Source organism: Paramormyrops kingsleyae, chromosome 2 (assembly GCF_048594095.1).
Source record: "Paramormyrops kingsleyae isolate MSU_618 chromosome 2, PKINGS_0.4, whole genome shotgun sequence".
NCBI classification, from domain to species: domain Eukaryota; kingdom Metazoa; phylum Chordata; class Actinopteri; order Osteoglossiformes; family Mormyridae; genus Paramormyrops; species Paramormyrops kingsleyae.
The window spans coordinates 8,754,093-8,771,645 of NC_132798.1; the positions used below are offsets into that span (position 1 = coordinate 8,754,093).

The 17,553-nt window shown below is 40.9% G+C and overlaps 2 protein-coding genes across 3 annotated transcripts in view; both read right to left on the bottom strand.

Moving 5' to 3' along the window:
- Positions 1-1,766: 1,766 nt before the first annotated feature.
- Positions 1,767-11,883, bottom strand: LOC111838466 (UV excision repair protein RAD23 homolog B-like). Of its 2 annotated transcripts, none has more exons than XM_023801484.2 (10): positions 11,659-11,883; positions 7,193-7,274; positions 6,593-6,672; positions 6,169-6,380; positions 5,967-6,022; positions 5,515-5,642; positions 4,251-4,383; positions 3,797-3,924; positions 3,488-3,643; positions 1,767-2,301 (listed from the first exon to the last, which is right to left on the bottom strand). In XM_023801484.2, the coding sequence occupies exons 1-10, from the start codon at positions 11,722-11,724 to the stop codon at positions 2,188-2,190; spliced, it is 1,155 nt and encodes a 384-aa protein (XP_023657252.2). In that variant the 5' UTR covers positions 11,725-11,883; the 3' UTR covers positions 1,767-2,187. The 2 variants fall into 2 exon arrangements, with proteins under 2 accessions (XP_023657252.2, XP_023657261.2); XM_023801493.2 differs by lacking the exon at positions 11,659-11,883 and adding an exon at positions 11,389-11,407.
- A 2,037-nt stretch (positions 11,884-13,920) lies between these two features.
- LOC111838941 (zinc finger protein 462-like) overlaps positions 13,921-17,553 on the bottom strand; it is a 46,490-nt gene continuing 42,857 nt past the window's right edge. The window contains exons 11-13 of the mRNA XM_023802427.2: positions 17,172-17,325; positions 16,986-17,091; positions 13,921-16,261 (exon numbers count right to left, since the gene is read on the bottom strand). Of these exons, the coding sequence (XP_023658195.2) occupies positions 16,051-16,261; positions 16,986-17,091; positions 17,172-17,325 (471 nt within the window). The 3' untranslated portion in view covers positions 13,921-16,050. The remainder of the gene's footprint in view (positions 16,262-16,985; positions 17,092-17,171; positions 17,326-17,553) is intronic.

Genomic DNA, 17,553 nt, shown 5'->3' on the forward strand with positions numbered 1-17,553 from the left:
CGACACGACAGACCATTTCAGATCTCGTTCCAAGCCAAAAATAGTGCCGACTGCTATCACCAGAAACTCATCTCGGTGCCATCATTTCTGCTATCCCCTCTGTTTCCGACCTCAGCAGATTTCACTGCTGCCCATGTCCCCGTCTGCTGTGAAGCGTAACCAAGCCGTAACCTTGGACCCTATAGCTACCTAGAATTATTTCAAAGCTTAACAGCTGAACTAGTGCAAAATCAGAGGTGGAATCCACAGGTCATATGCCCTCTGAGCCGACCAGAATTTGGCACCCACCTGCTTACTGCACAATTACCTGAAAATGAAAATAAAACAGGGTATTTGTTTTGTCCTTGCAAACAATTCTATTCCTTAAAAGGTCATATTTTAAACAGAAATGAGTCATATGCAGGTAAGCATAATGCAAACATGCAGGTGCGTGTTGGGAAAGCAGGACAAACAGCACAACTGCCAAGACCAGCAAATTTAATCAGTTTACATCGTGAGACCAGTGCCATCATGAGGACAAACTTGAAACTGCAGGATCAACCCCCTGACTCCAGGCAACCAAGCATCGCAAAACAAACTGAAGCAGAACCCATTTTTTAGTAATTCGGCCGGACAGAATTCCTGGTTCATTTAATTTCCTCTTAATTGATATTAATTTCATTGTCTCAATGGGGTAAGTTTTTATATTTATGTTTTGTGTCCAGTTAATCCTAGATCAGTAAATTTAGGGACGTGTTTTTATATACATTTTATGTTACATGTTCAAAAAATTAATAATCAAGGCAAGTATTCAATATATCCTTAACAGGAGGGGACAGTCGTCTCGTAACACAAGCCTGGCTAACTGACTTCAAAATGTGTGTGTATTTTGTAGCTGCATATGCACTGTCAGTATTGTGACATCTCCAGCTGCCTTGAGGTCTAACACAAAAGGGCACCCCAGCATTTACACAAAAATCTGATAATAGCCAGTAAGACAAATGAAACACTATCAGAGCACAGAAACACAGTGGTGGTGGAAGTTCTTCTCCCCCTCTTTTTAAATAAAGCAGATTAAAATTGATACACCTCAATAATACCCACAATCCCAGAGGCACAGGGTAACCAGATCAAACCACAATGGAGTCATTAACATGCAAGGCACATCAACAGCCATTTAATTGCAACAGAAGCAGTGCCATTTACTGTGCAATTTGCATCACTCCAGGAAGCTAATGATCCAGTCACACTGGAATAGCAGCGATAGTAGAACACTTCACGGAACATAATGTGGGATCAGTTTCGGGGGGGCAGGCAGGAGTAAGACAATGGAGCCTATTTGGTATGAGAATTAAAAGGAAAATTCGACAATTGAGTTGAATAAATATCTGTGCATATGATTACCACTTCATTTGTGTTACGCTCCCAAGAAATCATTCAGCAGTCTGACAGTGTGTGGAGAAAATGAGCACTTTAAGTAAAAACAGCAAGGTCCTCACCCCACCCTCCCAAGAAAAAGTTCTCAGTACCAAAAAGCTCCTGGTGAGCCAATTTTATCCAAAAGCAAAAATCATAAATGTTTTGGATTGACCACGTAAGAATAAGCACATCGGAATGTGAACAACCGACACGCCTTCTGCCCTAAATCATTCACACTGCTTGCATCTCTGATATTAGGTACAGTATTATGATATTAGGCCGTGGTTACTGTGGCGGAACATCGAAACTGATGCTAAACAGCAGACAAGAAACTCACGAGAAAAAGTACACAGTAAAGGGACAAACGGTGGTTTTCAAACTTTTACTGGTCATTAAAGTAGCTTTCAAACAGTATGTAGGTCCCATTGTTAAATTGGCAAATAAAAAAAAAAAAATGTAAACAGGAACAATGAGGATGGGAGTTCAACAGTCCTTGAGTACATGTCCTAGAATCTCAGGGGGGGGGGGGGGGGGGCAGGATTGTACATTTATTCAGTGATGAATAAGCTGGTAATTTCTTTAAGAAAATTAATTCCATTTGTTCCAGCTAAATGCATAAGAAGGTTGCACAACACTGGGTGCTTTCATGAGTGAAACTATATTCTGATTACAGACTTTAATCCAGTGTTACTAAGATAATGTGCTGCTGTAAAATTTAAGGAAAGACCTGTTGTCTTTCCCCTTAATATGGTAAATTAAAAGAAAAAAAAAAACTTTATTTGGCTCTCTTTAATCGTCATCAAAGTTCTGTTGTAAAAGGAAGTTTGCTGCCAAATTCTCATTCTTCTCACAGGCAAAGTAGGCTTGTATAACAAGTCCCTCTGGGAATCCCAAAGCCTTTAACTGGAAGAGAGAGAGAGCCTTCAGCTTGACTTGTGGTTGCAAGACTTTTGGAATTTTCTCCCCAATAAACACCGACAGGTGACCACATCCAAGATACCTACCGCCACCCCATGCTGCCACAAGCTTTTTATTCTAATTTAGGTAAGTTAGGGCTGGTTCATCTTTCACGCAGACATGACAGCGATTGTGACAATTTTCACCATAGAGGTCGGCCTTGACACTGCATAGGTCCACGCAACAACGGGAAAACTGAAACAACGCAGAGGCTCCGTTCAGTGACACAAGGGAACCTGGATCGTTCATTGGCTAAGAGAAAGGTAGCTAGTCAAAAAGTAAATCAACCAATGGTTGTATATAAACACCTTTTCTACCCTCTCTGATCAGAATGCTAACTAAAAATGGCTTATACGATTCCCTGTTATATATTTTAGCTTTATATCATTTTATTTACAGGGACAGACGGAAAGTTGTAGGATTTCACAAGCTAGTACAAAATGTCTCAACGCACTGCCACTGGCTATTTCTATGCTTTAAGAGCATTGCACAAGAGGCCCAAAGATAACTACACCATTACTTTAGCCAAGTAGTATTTTAAAATGGTAAAGTATTTGATGTTTGTTCTTTTATTTAATTTGGCTTCGGAAGAAATATTTAGTGCTGGTTGTACTTTTTATTTCAGTTTATGGAAATGTTTTTGGTAACGATGGCAGCCCTGCCTTGCATGTACAGTGCACACTTAGTTTTAGTTAAATTATTTCCTCGTATAATATCCATACTACGGTGCTACCCCAGGCCTGACTTCAAGGTACACAGTTGTCTGCTGTGTTGCCGCTAGACACACGGACCTTGAAGATCATGGACGGCCCGGCTATGTGGCACAATTACGTTGAAGTATGAACTGGCCCTAAGTGCCGGCACCAACTAAAAAAAATAAAATAAAAAATAAAGAATATTCCTTTAGCCTAAAACTATCCAAATAGAGATGACACATGGGATGCAACAGGTTTGAAACTAGACTTGGAGCTGGTAAAGCCAGTATGGTTTGAAAGAGGCACTTAGAAATTAAGCACCAACTACTTGGCTATGGAAATGTACTGACCGTTTTAAAAGGTTTCAAATCACAACCTGTGTGTATAAAAAAGGTTAAACATCTAATCCTTAGCCAGAACTCAGTTAGGTGACCTACCCTTTCAATGGCTTCCTTTTCCTGGGGTGTCACCTGGATGTAGTTCATGGCTCCGCCTCCAGCCTCGGGGGCAGTTCCTCCACCACCCTGGCCACCCCCCCCTTGGGCTGGCTCATTCAGCATCTGGATGAACTGCTCTTGGTGACTGCTGATTTGCTAAATGGGTTTTAACCAGACGGAAGAAATGAATAAGGAAGTCGTCTGCAGATCATTGTTATGCCAAAATTTCACCTCAAAAGTTTGACCTTGACGTAAGGTAGCAAGTGTGTTGAGCTGATCCATTTTCACTCAAACCAATATTTTGCGTACCTGCAGAAGCTGCGGATTCTCCCTTCCGATCTGCTGTAGCAAGGCTGGGAGCAGCGATGGGTTCTGTTGGATGACTTGTCTCATCTGCTGGAACTGGGGCTGGTTGCGTAGGAACTCAAGAGGATTAGCTGGAGCAACAGGAAAGGGCTTAGGTTATACAAGTTCAGTTACAGAACACAGGACATTAACTGTGACTCTTAGTTAAATTAAATCAGGTACAACAAACACCAGTGCAGTTTTAAGGGTACAATCTAAATTTGGCTTCATAAAGGCAGTGCTGTGCTGACTTCACAGAGATCAACACACATCTGAGTACTGTGTCATTCACCAATCAGTACCGCATATAAACAGAGTATGTAGCACCGTCGAAACTTGGAGAATGTAGTTCCAGAGAAGCAGTACTCCAAACGATATGGAGAAATCAGCAGGCCGCAGTTATGCTATACACACTAACCCCCTGTGCTGGCAGCAGGCTGTGTCGGTGTAGCACTGGAGGGCTCAGACACAGGAGTTGATGTTGGAGTTCCAGCAGCAGGGGGCACCACCGAGCCACTCACTGCATGACTCTCACGATCCATTGGAATACCCTAAACGAGGGCAAGGGGGCAGCAAAAGCAAACTATTAGTGTTTAATGTATCCACATCATGAAATTAGCCTTTAAGTAAGGTTTAATTAAATTAAGGTTTTTAATTATATTCCCTAATAGAAGCATGATTAATTTTAGCATAAATAATAAATGTGCTCTTTCTTCATAACAATGAAAACACAAATGGAAAGATGGAAACTGCCCGGTTCTAACTTCTACTGGAAACTGCCCGGTTCTAACCTCTACTGTACTTCTAACTTTTTCCCACCCTGTCTTTTCCCACCTTCAAGCAAACCAGCTGTTCATTCTGAGTAACCCTTCTTAAAAAGTAATTCAGGAAAGTGCTTCTTCTGAGGACAAGACCAGAAAAGCAACCAGGGCAACATAAAGGACATTTTAAGCTTAACCAGGTCAATCAATGACTGCAAACAGGCCTGTCCAATGGACATGCATCTGAGATATTGAAGTAGTGCAAACTGCATCCCATATGTGGGGCAACAATCCCACTGATCTAAGTAGTTCATTATCTTGACTTAAGACAAAAAGGCAAACCTCAATGTACTTTTAAAGGCCCACAATATACATAAACATTTTCAAAATTAGATCAAGGACTGATTGATAAATTGCTTTTGTGCATCCAGTTTAACTGAGCTTGTATTATGGAAAAGCAAATTTCCAAGACTCCCATTTTTTGTTGTTTTTGAGATGAGACCAGTGATGACAAAGTCAGGCTTCCTCCTCATGTTACAGTACTGGGACATCTAATCCAAAGAAGAACTTGTCCAGTTGTCTGAAAATCCATCACACAGTATGTCAACTTTGACATTTGCATCATGTGGCATGTGATTTCTCAAGTGCAGTGGTTACAAATTAAACTGAAGAGTCTGGTCTCAATGGCAGGGACACTCAATTATTTTCCCCCAAGGTCCAAATTTCATCAGCCACTTCTGTTTAAGTTCCTTGTTTAACTCATTACATCCACAGAAATTCTCAAAAACATATTCTGTGGACTGAGTAAGTTTTGGAAGTTTGCTCTTTATATACACACTCAAGACCCCAGAGTGCCCCAACAAATAAAGGCATCAATGTACCACTGTAGGAGTGTGTCGAGAGCCTCGCAGCAGTACCTACCGTCAGCAGGTACTCCACAGCCCTGTCAGGGTTGTTGAAGCTGGCTCTGAGGGCGGCCACCACCTGCTCCCTCTCGTAGCCCATCAGCATAATCTCCATCACCATGTTTTCGTACAGCTGACCTGTCACTAGGTGGCAGCAAGAGGGAGACTGGATTCAGCTTGTTAAGGCGAGGCAAAGTGCAAGGCGAACACAAGGTGACAGTACCAAAACCAAGAACTATGAAAAGTGAGCAAACTACTTCCCACAAAGACAGCAGCGAGAGGAAGCAAGGAATCTAGAAATCTATAATCAACTGAAGTCGGATTATGAATTATGAACACCTTCTGATGATATTTAAAATCAATTTCAGTTAGGGTAACAAAACAATAATTGCATCATATTCCTATTCCACTGTACTATTTCCATGCGCTAGAGGTCACAGCGTTTAGTTTCACCCAATCCGCTCTTACCGAGGGCAGATGTCGCCTCTTCGAAAATATTCGCGTTTGTTGAGAGTCCAGACGAACTGGAGGGAAAACGAAAACATAACTGCTGAGCGCATCTTCCAAATGAGCCTGACCACAAGTACACGAGGCACTAAAAAACACGAAGGACCCTGATCAACAAATCAGACTGAGGCGGAACAAAACGGGGCTAAATGCTCAGTGGTACCTGACGGCGGAGGGAGCAGACGGGGTGCTGGCGGGCGGCGTCTCCTGGGGGTGTTTCTCCTCCTGGGGGTGTTTCTCCTCCTGGCCAGTGCTGTCAGCTGGACTGTCAGAGGCTACGGGTGCTACAGGGGGGGGAGCTGTAGTGCTGGTTGCCACGGGAGCCGCTGCAGATGAAGCAGGGGACGACTGGCTGGGAGATGGAGTTGTTTTAGGCTGTAGAAAAGACATATTGTCCTTGCTGGAAATTCATTCATTTTGGTCGGATTTTATAGTGCCTTGTATCATCAGTGACACAAAACACTTGCAAAGAAATCCTAAATGGACTGTATGGAAAACAAAGCTCATCAGACCAAGAATGTGACGCATGAAAAGACCCCATCCAAAAAGGAAACCTCGGACCTTGTGCTCCGTCATCCTGTACCCACCTTGGTCACCATGACAACCACAAAGTTCTTGTCATCGATTTTGTATTCCTTCAGTGCAGTGTCATCATTGAGTATCTTGCCTAGGGAGCAAAGCAAAAAATTATGATTAATTACTCCAAAAATGACCGCACCTATCTGGGTCATTGGCAACGCTGAGTAAATCTATCAGCAAATCTGTTTTCTACTGCCCTGTGAAATTCTCCCCATAGTGGCCACTATGCAACAAAGACACAGACGCTGAGAATGCGGCTGGTTCGAAACATGAGGCACCACAACACATCGCTCTCATGGGACTTTAGCCCAACTGAAAAATACTACTCATATCTTCTAATATGTCCTCCATCTTATCCAGATACAACTCTTCACTTCATACAAATGGTAAACCTGTTTGTTGACTCACCAATAACCAAGAGTGGCATTGAAAGATACCTTTCAAGATTTCTATACGTTTCTATTTACAAGATAAATGCTAAACCACATTACTTCATGAACCAGATAACAGCATAAATTCCAACAAACGCACAACACCCACAAATTACGCAACTGGAAAAAGCGCGCCTGCATGTCTGGATGTACGTTTTTCGATTTGGGTAAACGAACCTGCATATATCAATTTCTGACCAGCAGCCGGAAAACCATCTTTCCCTTTTTCATTTTCAATTTTTTCCTTGAGTGCCTTCACCTGGAAGAACAGCAAAAAAATCACAAGTGAGAGAACATAAAACATTTAATGACAAACATGCGCGCGCACACACACAGTTTTTCGTTACTGAAAACATCATGCAAATAAGTCACAGTTCAAGTGAGAAAAATAAGTGAACCAATACACTTAATAACTGGTTGGGCTCTTGGCAGCAGTAACCTCAAGCAAAGGGTTCCTGCAGTTGCTACCCAGAGCTACACCACGGGAAGAAGGTGCTCCGTTTCCTCTTCACAGAACTGTTCCAGTTCATTGATTTTTTTAGAAGTGTGCGCACAAACAGCATGCACTGAATTGACCATTCCAAAATACAATATATCCTCTCTTCAAGTCATTCCATTATATATGTACAGGGTTAACGGAATGTGCAGTGACAAAATGAACATTTTTAAAGGCTGTACTTGATTTGACAGACACCACCCCCCAATCTTATAATGGGGACAACCATGTTTCTCGCGTGGATGAGCCTGTAACTAAAACAGTGATTAATGTCACTTTAATAGAGATTGGGCCACAATGCTGCTGGTTTGTAGTGTTTCATAAGAACCCCGCCAAACGTTAGCCATTATGCCTTCATCGTTATTTTCTGAACAAGGTATTGTCACTCTAGTCTGCTGATTTGGATTGTGACAGACTGAGGCGAAGTGTAAAGTCTGCAAGTCAACCGTAACTAAAAGCTGCACCATGACAAATTTCTTCCAGCACTTTCAGTAGAAAGAGCCAGTGGAATGTGAGTGATGTGAGAGACTACAGGAGAAAATACCGGTACACATTTTTATTTTTATTTTTTTAAGTGAGTGATTGCACTATATTGCACTATATTGATGGACTTGTAGGTGGTGCTATTTGTTATTCTTGAAATGCGTATCTATGCATTTCTACGTTTTCTAGAGCTGCTCCTTTTATGAAATATTCTACATGAACCAGTCAAATTGAAGAATTTAATCTGAATTATGCCACGGCCTTTTTTAGCTGATTACATAAAAAATTAGGGAAAATGTTGAAATTGTGAATCTATAAGTTTGGAAAAAAAAATCAGAATATAACACACACATACATATATAAACATATACATATATATATATAAACATATACATATATATATATATATATATATATATACATATATAAACATATACATATATATATATAAACATATACATATATATATATATATATATATATATATATATATATAAACATATACATATATACATATATATATATATATATATATATATATATATATATATATATATATATATATATATATATATATATATATATATATAGCGCCAAACCCTAGACTGATCTCCAGAATTTCTGGATACAATTTGGAGCTCACTGTTCCCTCAATAACTGCAAACTGTCCTGAGCCCGCGGCGGCCCCAATCCACTAGAATTCCTCTGTGATCCTCCACAGGTATAATGAAATACTGGTGGTGGTATGCATTGTTTTGTTACTATAAATATAACACTGAAATTTTGGAAAAAAGGTTCAGCTCTATCCTTACGTGACCAAAGTCTGTTCCAGTGATGCCTCAGTCGGAACTCATGTACGCAGATGTTACCAAGTGGCCGCAAATCATTAACTGTTACCCTTGATTTTTTTGTCAGCTCATTACATGGCGACCTCCTCCTGGGATCACCGCAGGGCACCCACTTCTAAGCAAAGTACCACTGCTTCCTGATCGCTTCCTTTACTACACTGTTTACCTGACTAGACTGATGGGAGACCCAAGTCTTTCAACATTGATCTGCAACCCTATGCTGCCTTATCAGCTTCAGCTTCTCCTCAGGTTCCTCTTGATGTTTTGAATCAACAGATTATTTTTGAAGAGCAAGTTGTCAATATCTATGCATTTTTAATAAAGACTGGAACATGCGTTTGTCCATTTTTAGAACAGAATAAGATCATACCAGAACTGATGCAGGAATCCAAATGATTTCAAACTTTATAAGCCTCCCAGTTTTAGTTTAGGCTTGAGGGGTGCCTGTCAGAATTGCAGTGAATGATCATCACACTCAAACCATGCTTAAAATACAAAAAAAAGCTTTGGGAACTTTGGTTAATGGGATTCTTAAAATGTACCTGATCTCCCTTTACAGAACTGGCAGGTTCCACTTTCTGTGGAACTTCAAACTGGGCAAAGGGCCCCCACTTCCTACCAGTGTTTAGCACTATGAATCTATGAATCAGACATTCCCTATATTTCGCTGTAAAGTTTTCATAGTGAAATTCAAAGAGTTCCCTCCTACTGAGGGAAACCAGAGATATACACAGAATTTGCAAACACTGAACTCATGTCAGGTTGTCTATCAGTGTAAAGCCAAAGTGCTGCAATAAAAGACTGTAAGAGAGACCGGAGATGGTGAACTTCCCAAGGCCGGCCTATTATGAGCAGCAAACAGCCAGTGAGCAGAACCAGCCCATGCCTCCCCCAGTAATTCTACTGGCTCAAGAACAGGCAGTGAAATCACTGCTAAACTGACAAAAGATATTCCCTGATATGAAGAGACTAGATGTCCTACTTACAATTTTTGCACAAAAGGTAAATGTTTCTTAAACCTGTCCTCGGGGACCCCTAGACCATTGACAGGAGTCCAGTGGGGAACTGGGACGGGGCAAAACCTTCTACCCCCAAAGGTGCCTGTGGAAGGTACACAGCATCACGAAGGACTGCAGCCACCGAGGATGCCAGCTGTTCTCTTTGTTATCATCTGGCAGGCGATACAGAAGCATTGCTGCACGGGCTACCAGACACAAGAACAGCTTGTACCATCAGGCCATCAGAGTCCTTAACTCCAACACTTAAAGATTCGACATTGCACCGTCACCAATATACCACAAAACTCTTAACTCTGTCTGCAGTGTTAACTGTGCAACCACTAACTGGTAATTATTGGTACTTACACATCATCTTCTCAATTGTGCAATACTGGTGCTTGAACTACACCCACCCACCCATGTATACATACACATACATTCACTTCTTTATGACTTTTTAATTCTCTCTTTTTCTTATCTTCTAAGTACATTTATTTAAATATCAACCTTAAAACTTCGGTAGGGCTCCAAAACTTAGAGCCTTGTTTCGTTTCTCATCCAACGAATTTCATTGTAATCCTATGTTAACATACGTGTGACAAATAAACTGAACTGAAACTGAACCGAACTATGGGCTGTCTGAGCATCCCTGAGGGCCAGTTTAAGGAATGGTGATTTAAATATTATCAGTGCAAATCACAATAATGATTCAGTCAGCAGCCCAATAAAATCTTAAAGTTCATTAAATTAAAAAGAAAAAAACATGAAGCATGCCCATCAGGGAGTCAGAAACCTGTAAATATACTTTTACCCTTAATTTACGTTCTTCCAAGTTAGATGTTGTGATTTATGTGATTTTATAAGGTTCAAATTCTTATTTTGTCAAATCTCACTCAGATTATTTCCTCCTAGACTTAATGTAAGCGCTCAAAATTTCGTCCATTTCCTTGTGTCTGGTGCTGTTTGACCACATAACATAAATTAATTAGAATCACAATTTATACAGAAAAATACCGAAATTCACTGTTTCGACTTCACGTTTGGACACGTGCGGATGCAGGGGGATACTTCTGTAGCACCAGATACGAGTTCCGGAAACAAGAGGGTCCGTGTGAGCTTAAAATGACAGAAATTAAAATTTTATATTAATATGTAACTACACTACAGTAGGGCGCTGGGAGAAAGATGGATACTAATACTAGAAAGGTGGAATTCGGAAACGTGTCGTTGGCTAGTTGCAGCTACAGGTAATTGAATTAGGTAAATATCTAAGCACAACCCGAACAAAACTGCAATTACCCGGAACAGCAGGAGCCAGAAATTGTAACTATGAACAAACTGGACTCAAAAAAAGGTGTTTTCCTAGACCTCCAACTTCAGCGGCCTCTTTAGCCGTTAGCTTAAACATGATTGATCAAGGCCGCGGTATTAAAACAATAATAGTAATAATAATAAACTGCTACGTATATGATGGTGGAGGTTAAAATGCTCATCATCTAACGTGTACACTGCAACATCGTGGTAATGTGGATAATAAATTACATTTACCGAACAGGCCTGGCCTGCACACAGCCCCGAACCATCGCCGGCACTCAGATACTGACTAGCTTGGTGAAAGGCTACCTAGCCCCAAAACTTTTAAGATAGTTCTCGTAAAGTTGTGAATCGGATATTAATAGGCGGGAGGACACGAGCAACCGTTCAGCCAGCAAGCTTGTTGACCACGTTTCCAGAGCTTTAAAGAATACTCCCGTGTGTCTGCTCGCATGGACTCCATCAGCTCATCCCAACCCACTGCGGCGTCATTTCCGATCTTACCGTCTCCTCTCCGTCAATGTCGATCTTGAAAGTGTGTTGCTGAAGGGTTTTCAGAGTAATCTGCATTCTGACAACGACGCTTGGCTTCCCGGGGCTCTCTGACGCGCTCTAGTGCTCTCCTGCCGCTAGCCGTTAGCTCATCACGGCCTACCCGCCGACATCATCCTGTGTGCCTTTTTCCTGAGCATAAACAAACCTGAGGCAGCTCACGCCACTACGCATGCGCCGCATGCTCCCGAAACACGTGGCTTCCGCACAAGAGAGCACGACACCGGAAGTATGCGTACATTCTTTTTGGGTACTTTGGTTGTCTGGATATCACTGCTCAATTTCGCTTCTGTGTTTTGGGTAAATTATTCACTATAAGCATTAACATTACTCTCTGTCCATATAACCACTTGGATATTTGCTGAAGACATCTTAGTGCAATTTGGGAAATTGTCTTTTTCAGTTATATAGTCAGTACGCTTTATCTAGTTAATAGTTTTGGGACATGCTTTGCTCACATGGGACAAGCACATGGGCTGAAGTTCAGTTTGAGATGACATTTGAGTCCTTAAAGCATGGAAGGGATTCAGTAGGCTAAAGTCCAGTGGGAAAATGGGAGCCTTTTCCCACTGCAAATAGTCCAATCCCAAAAAATTATTTCCAGCTTTTAGACAATGTGATGCAAAGGTTTGAGCTTGAAGCGATGTGATACGGTATTGCAACCTTGTAAAAGCCTCACCTATTAGACAACAGAGGAACATAAATATGCGTAAAACACGATTATGTGGGAATGATTTGATGGGTTTTGATAAGCCCATCTAGATAGTTCCAGTACTCTAGACAAACATATGGGTTGACAGCTTACTAAAATACTGGTGAATGTTGGGTTATTGAATAGAGCAAATCTGCAGGTTCAGGTTATTGCTGCCCTGTGTTAAGAGAATGTGTTGTCCTTGTCAGGGATGACAGCAAAGTTTTTGACAACATTTCATGATACTGTCATTGAGTTATTTAGTATGACAGTGAGCTCCTGGTGAAGTGATAGATAAGAAATGATACAGCCCTTGTCAAGAGACGTCCACGACATATGCAGCAATCCAGCAAAAGTTTCAAGTGTCAGAGAAGCAGAAAGAGAGGTAAAAGCATATATCATGGGTGTAGCAGTGATATGAGTAGTCATGAAACCTGAAAGCAGAAACTAGCAATGGGGACTTAGTGATTCGAAGTGCAACAAGCTGATTGCATAGGCTATTGAAGAGATTTGTGTGAAACCTAACAAAATAGCGAATGATACAGGATATTTGATACTGCCCATCTAAAGGTCATATGAGAAGTATAATTTCTTTACTAAAGCAAAAGTCACAACTGTAAACTTTAGTTTGGGGGAAGTGTGTTTGGAGAATTGGTTCCTTATTTCATTTGTGAAAATTTTGTACCAGGCTGCAGATATTAAAATACCACCTTGCTTGTGTATGTTTTGCTCATGTTAATTAATAAATCCAGTGAGTAAGCTCAGATACCTGGGATGGGATGTATTAACCGCAAGTAACTCTATAAATGAACATAGACTGGAGAGTGTATAACAGATGGTGTATCTTACTTCCTCCTGACATCATTCAAGTCTTAGCTACTGCGAGATGTGAGGCTACATATATAGGAACATCATTTGAGTCATGGCCTAATTTGTACATTGCAGTAAGACTGCAGTGCAGTGTGCCAGGGAAGGTGCAGCTTATCACTTAGTGACAGATTTGAGAGTTCTCTCCCTCTGATTTCCTGAAGATTGTACATTGTTGCATCAGGTATAACTATGCCCCCTCCCTTGCCCCCATCCTCTCAAAAATAAAATGAAATTCAGAGTGTAAACCTGCCTGCACAGCTTACAAAGCTGGGGTGTGAGGATCTAGTGAGATTGCCTTGAGTAACAACAAACCAGGACACTGATGGTTGAATCCTGCACGCACACACCCTTAAAAACAACATATATACAGTACATCGTCTAAATGTTTACATATTTAACCAGGACATTTGAAATGTCTAAATACAAAATATATATTTTTTTCCTCTCATTTATACACTGCATAGATTTTGACTACAATAACTTACTATATTGAATACTACAAGCCACCAAAGAAAATATACTCATAACAGTTGGGGCTGTTGCAATCTAGAGCAGTTTAATGTGATTGTTTAAACTGGACAGCTAAAAGAAAAAATAGGAACAAAATATTTATTTATAAAAATATCAAAGGGAAAAAAAGACCCTAAACATAATAACGTTATCAGATCTTTAATAACAAGTTAAAAAAGACAAACAAATTACAATATTTACATAGTATCCAGAATTAAAATGAATAAAAGTGTAAACAACCATTCTAGACAACATTACAATCTGCCTTCAGGAATCTGAATCCCACAGGACAAAAGGCAAGATGCAGGAGCTAAAGAAACTATAGCAAAACTCCAACAATGGTAGGAAGAGTAAAATAAAAACAAAATATATACATGTTTTCCAGTGTGTTGTTTTTATCAAAGGAACTACCAAGAAGGAGCTGCCACTTGAAAGCTTATTTCTTTAAAATAATTAAAACGTATTTTCATAAAGGCAAGCATGTCTTTTATTGGAGGAACTGGGGACTGTCGTAAGTCACCAACAGGAAATACCCACCTGGGTTGCGATTTTTACCCCCTCAACACCACCAAATGTAAGAAAAAAAGGAACATTTTCTATTTTCGGCAATAGCATAGGGTCGAAGCATCCCTTTCCGTTTCTCATGAGAACAAAACCTTAACCACAAACAGAAAGATATGAGAAGGATCCTGTCAAACACGAAAGTTTGCACGTGTGTGTGTATATGCATCTATAGAGGGAAAACCACGTGTCAACAGGACTTCAGCTTGAGAAGGACAGTCTTAAGTGAAGAGAATTACAGTTACAAAATGCTTATTGGTCATACTGGTGTTGAAACAAAACATTTTCATAAAGTGCCAAAATACTAAACAATAGTTATCAATTACTATTAAGGCTTTAGGGTATTTGAGCAGCAGTTTAATCAAACTTTTCACTACTCAGAAATAATGACAAGGCTCAGAAACTTCAGGTTGAAAAAATAAATCTCAGGATAAACAGAATACAAAAAAAAAACAACAGCAACAACAAATACAGCTACAACATCAAGGTGCTCAGTTAACGTTTTTTTTTTTTTCCTGTAAATCCCCAGATTTTTAGCAGCAAAGCTGCAATAGAGTGTCCCAGACGAGTAAGTACGTAAGGAGATCTGCTTGTCACTGAAGCTCTTCGGTCCGAACATTTGCATCCAAATCAGTTTGGCTGCAGAGGGGTTGCGGGCTTGCAGATGTGGCTTCCTGAGGTAAGCACCTTTGTTTCTTTTGGTTTCTGGCGCTAACCTTGAAGCGACACACTAAACAGAAAATCATCTTCACAATAAGAGCCTACAATAAAAGTACACAGTCATTACAACTGGGTATTCATACAATCAGAACTCAATAACCAATGAAGGAATCCCTTTTTGGAAATAATTGAGAACTGGTGTGTGGTACTGCGAATTGGGTGAATTTCTTATGTCTGCTGAAAGCTCCACATTTTTCCAAAAGGGCGCATAAATGAAAACTATGTAGAAAAACTCCTCAAAAGAGTGTGGAAATTGTACAAAAAAATTCAGAGGGGGGGTCACTCAAAGCTTTAGAAGCACAAAAAGCAAGACGCAACGAGCTTTCAAGGAACATTGCTACAGAATATCAAAACAGGGTTGCCTAGACCTCCAACTCGTAGACCATGAATTTGGAAGAAAGTCAAGCCATGCGTGTTCAGTCCCAACTGACCTAAACCAGCAGCAGGCAGCCACACATCAGGAACACAAAAGAAGAAAAAAAATCTAACAAAAGAGAACCCTTCTGAACAATTAAGCAATTATCGCCGCAGGTGGGGATGGTGGTTCAAGTAAATAGTACAGAAGGAAAAACAACAGCAAATGCACAGGTTTCCAATTGAAACAGAACTCAATAATGTTCCTACTGTACTAACAGACTGAGAATTCAACCTGAACTCCATTACAGTACCACTCACTATCACTATTGGCTACCAATATATTAGTGTTTATCCTCTGGGACCAAGATAATGTTTCTTTAGCACTTTAAAAGAAAAAAAATACACATTGTGACCTACATGAAAGATGCACAGTATCCTGTAACTTTCAATGAGTAAGACTTCAGAATGCACCTATTTTCCAACTGTGCATCTTTTCATTGCTCAGTTGTTGTAAAGCAGTTGCAGGCTGATTTCCCTGCCTCAACCCCCCACCCCACCACCTCCACTCTTCAGCCTAAACTCCTTCGACTCCCCATCTTCAAATACCCATCGAAGCCCCTGCCTTCCAGCATCTCTCATGGACAGTTTTTGGTCTCTGCTGTTTCGTCATACTCCACATTTTCAGTACAGGTCTTCGCCTGCTCTGAAGGAGAACCACTGTCCACCTCCATGCTATCGCTGGAGATGGGTCTGTCCAGTTTGGCAGTCAGGGATACAAGCCCAGGCTGTGAGGAAGCCTCAGCTACTGAAGAGGCACCAACCTTCATCTTGCTGTTGGCTACAGTCCTGCAGTTAAAAGACATAGTGGAGAATTGTTCACTGCTGGAACCAGTTCGGTTGTCCTGTGACACTTCACACTGTACCCTTTTTTGTATTCTCAATTATTATTTTAAAATCAGTGATTTAAAACTTAACAGCACAGATATTTTGTGACTCTTCCCCTGGATCTTTTTTTGTTTATGTACATCGCAGAGTTAGCTATATATCAATTGCCACTAGGTGTGATGTATGTAAACAATTTAAAATGTTTATGGTCTGTAACATAAGTGGTATCTGAAGCTAGGGGGCAGCATGCGGACCAAATGACCTCTCACAAATTGTTAAAGTTTGCTGATATGTAAACTTTTTAAATCGAAATTTAAGACTACAATGGGTTACTCTGCTGACTTAATTTAGCAGACCATAAACTGCTACTGTATTTTTTTTGCACAACCTGTTTTTGCACATTGCACATCTCATTAACCGTCTTATCGTAATCGTATTTTTTGCTTCTATACTGCTAGCAATTTGCTCCAGGTCAAATTTCTCTTTGTTTTTCTAAACACAAATTCAGTGATTTGTCTGCGAATGAGTGGAATAGGAAAATTCAGCAGGAGAGAGCAAACACATCAGGCCGAAGAGCAAGAAAGTACGATGGAAACGAAAAGAATACCTAGAGAGAGAGAGAAAGAGAGAGAGAGAATGAAGGTAAGGAAACAGACTGAGGAGGAGATCACAGAGTGTGACATACATGCCATGCCGAAGTACGTGGCGTTCCCATTCGGCGCTGTTGGTGAAGGCCCGACCACAGAACTTGCAGGGGAAGCGCTTCTCACTACCCGGGGAGCCAGGAGCGTCTGCAGGACAGACATATCATTAGCACACAGATACCTCAGGCACTGGCTCCCTCTCACTGTACACTGCGCTCATCAATAACCTTTGGCTTCAGCCTTCTCAGCTTCTTCTAGCTCCCCTTCGTTTTCTTCCTCCTCCCGGTCTTCCTCATCCTCCTCTGTGCTGCTCAGCTTGCCCATCACGGCCTCCAGCTGGTCGAGGTTTACCCGGCCCGCCAGCTCAAAATTACAGATCACCTGTTTAGGAGAATGCCAGGCATCAGGTTACTGCATGCAGTGTTGGCTCCAGGCACGGTATACACCAGGGAAAGGCATTTAAATACGGACCTGAACCACCGTTTCCTGCTTACATTTACATTAATTAATCTAGCACACACTTTTACCCAAACCACTTGCAACTGAGGACAGCTTGGGGTCAAACAGCAGGATCACCCAGCATACAGCACCCCTAGAGAAGGGCCCATC

Bases quoted from the DNA above. Each gene is read 5' to 3' on its own strand.
- LOC111838466 (XM_023801484.2), bottom strand. From the start codon at position 11,724: ATGCAGATTACTCTGAAAACCCTTCAGCAACACACTTTCAAGATCGAC. The intron at 6,023-6,168 runs GTACCACTGAGC...TTTTCCCTCCAG, and splicing joins TCTGCTCCCTCCGCCGTCAG to TTCGTCTGGACTCTCAACAA. The intron at 5,643-5,966 runs GTAAGAGCGGAT...GCTGCCACCTAG, and splicing joins AGAGGCGACATCTGCCCTCG to TGACAGGTCAGCTGTACGAA.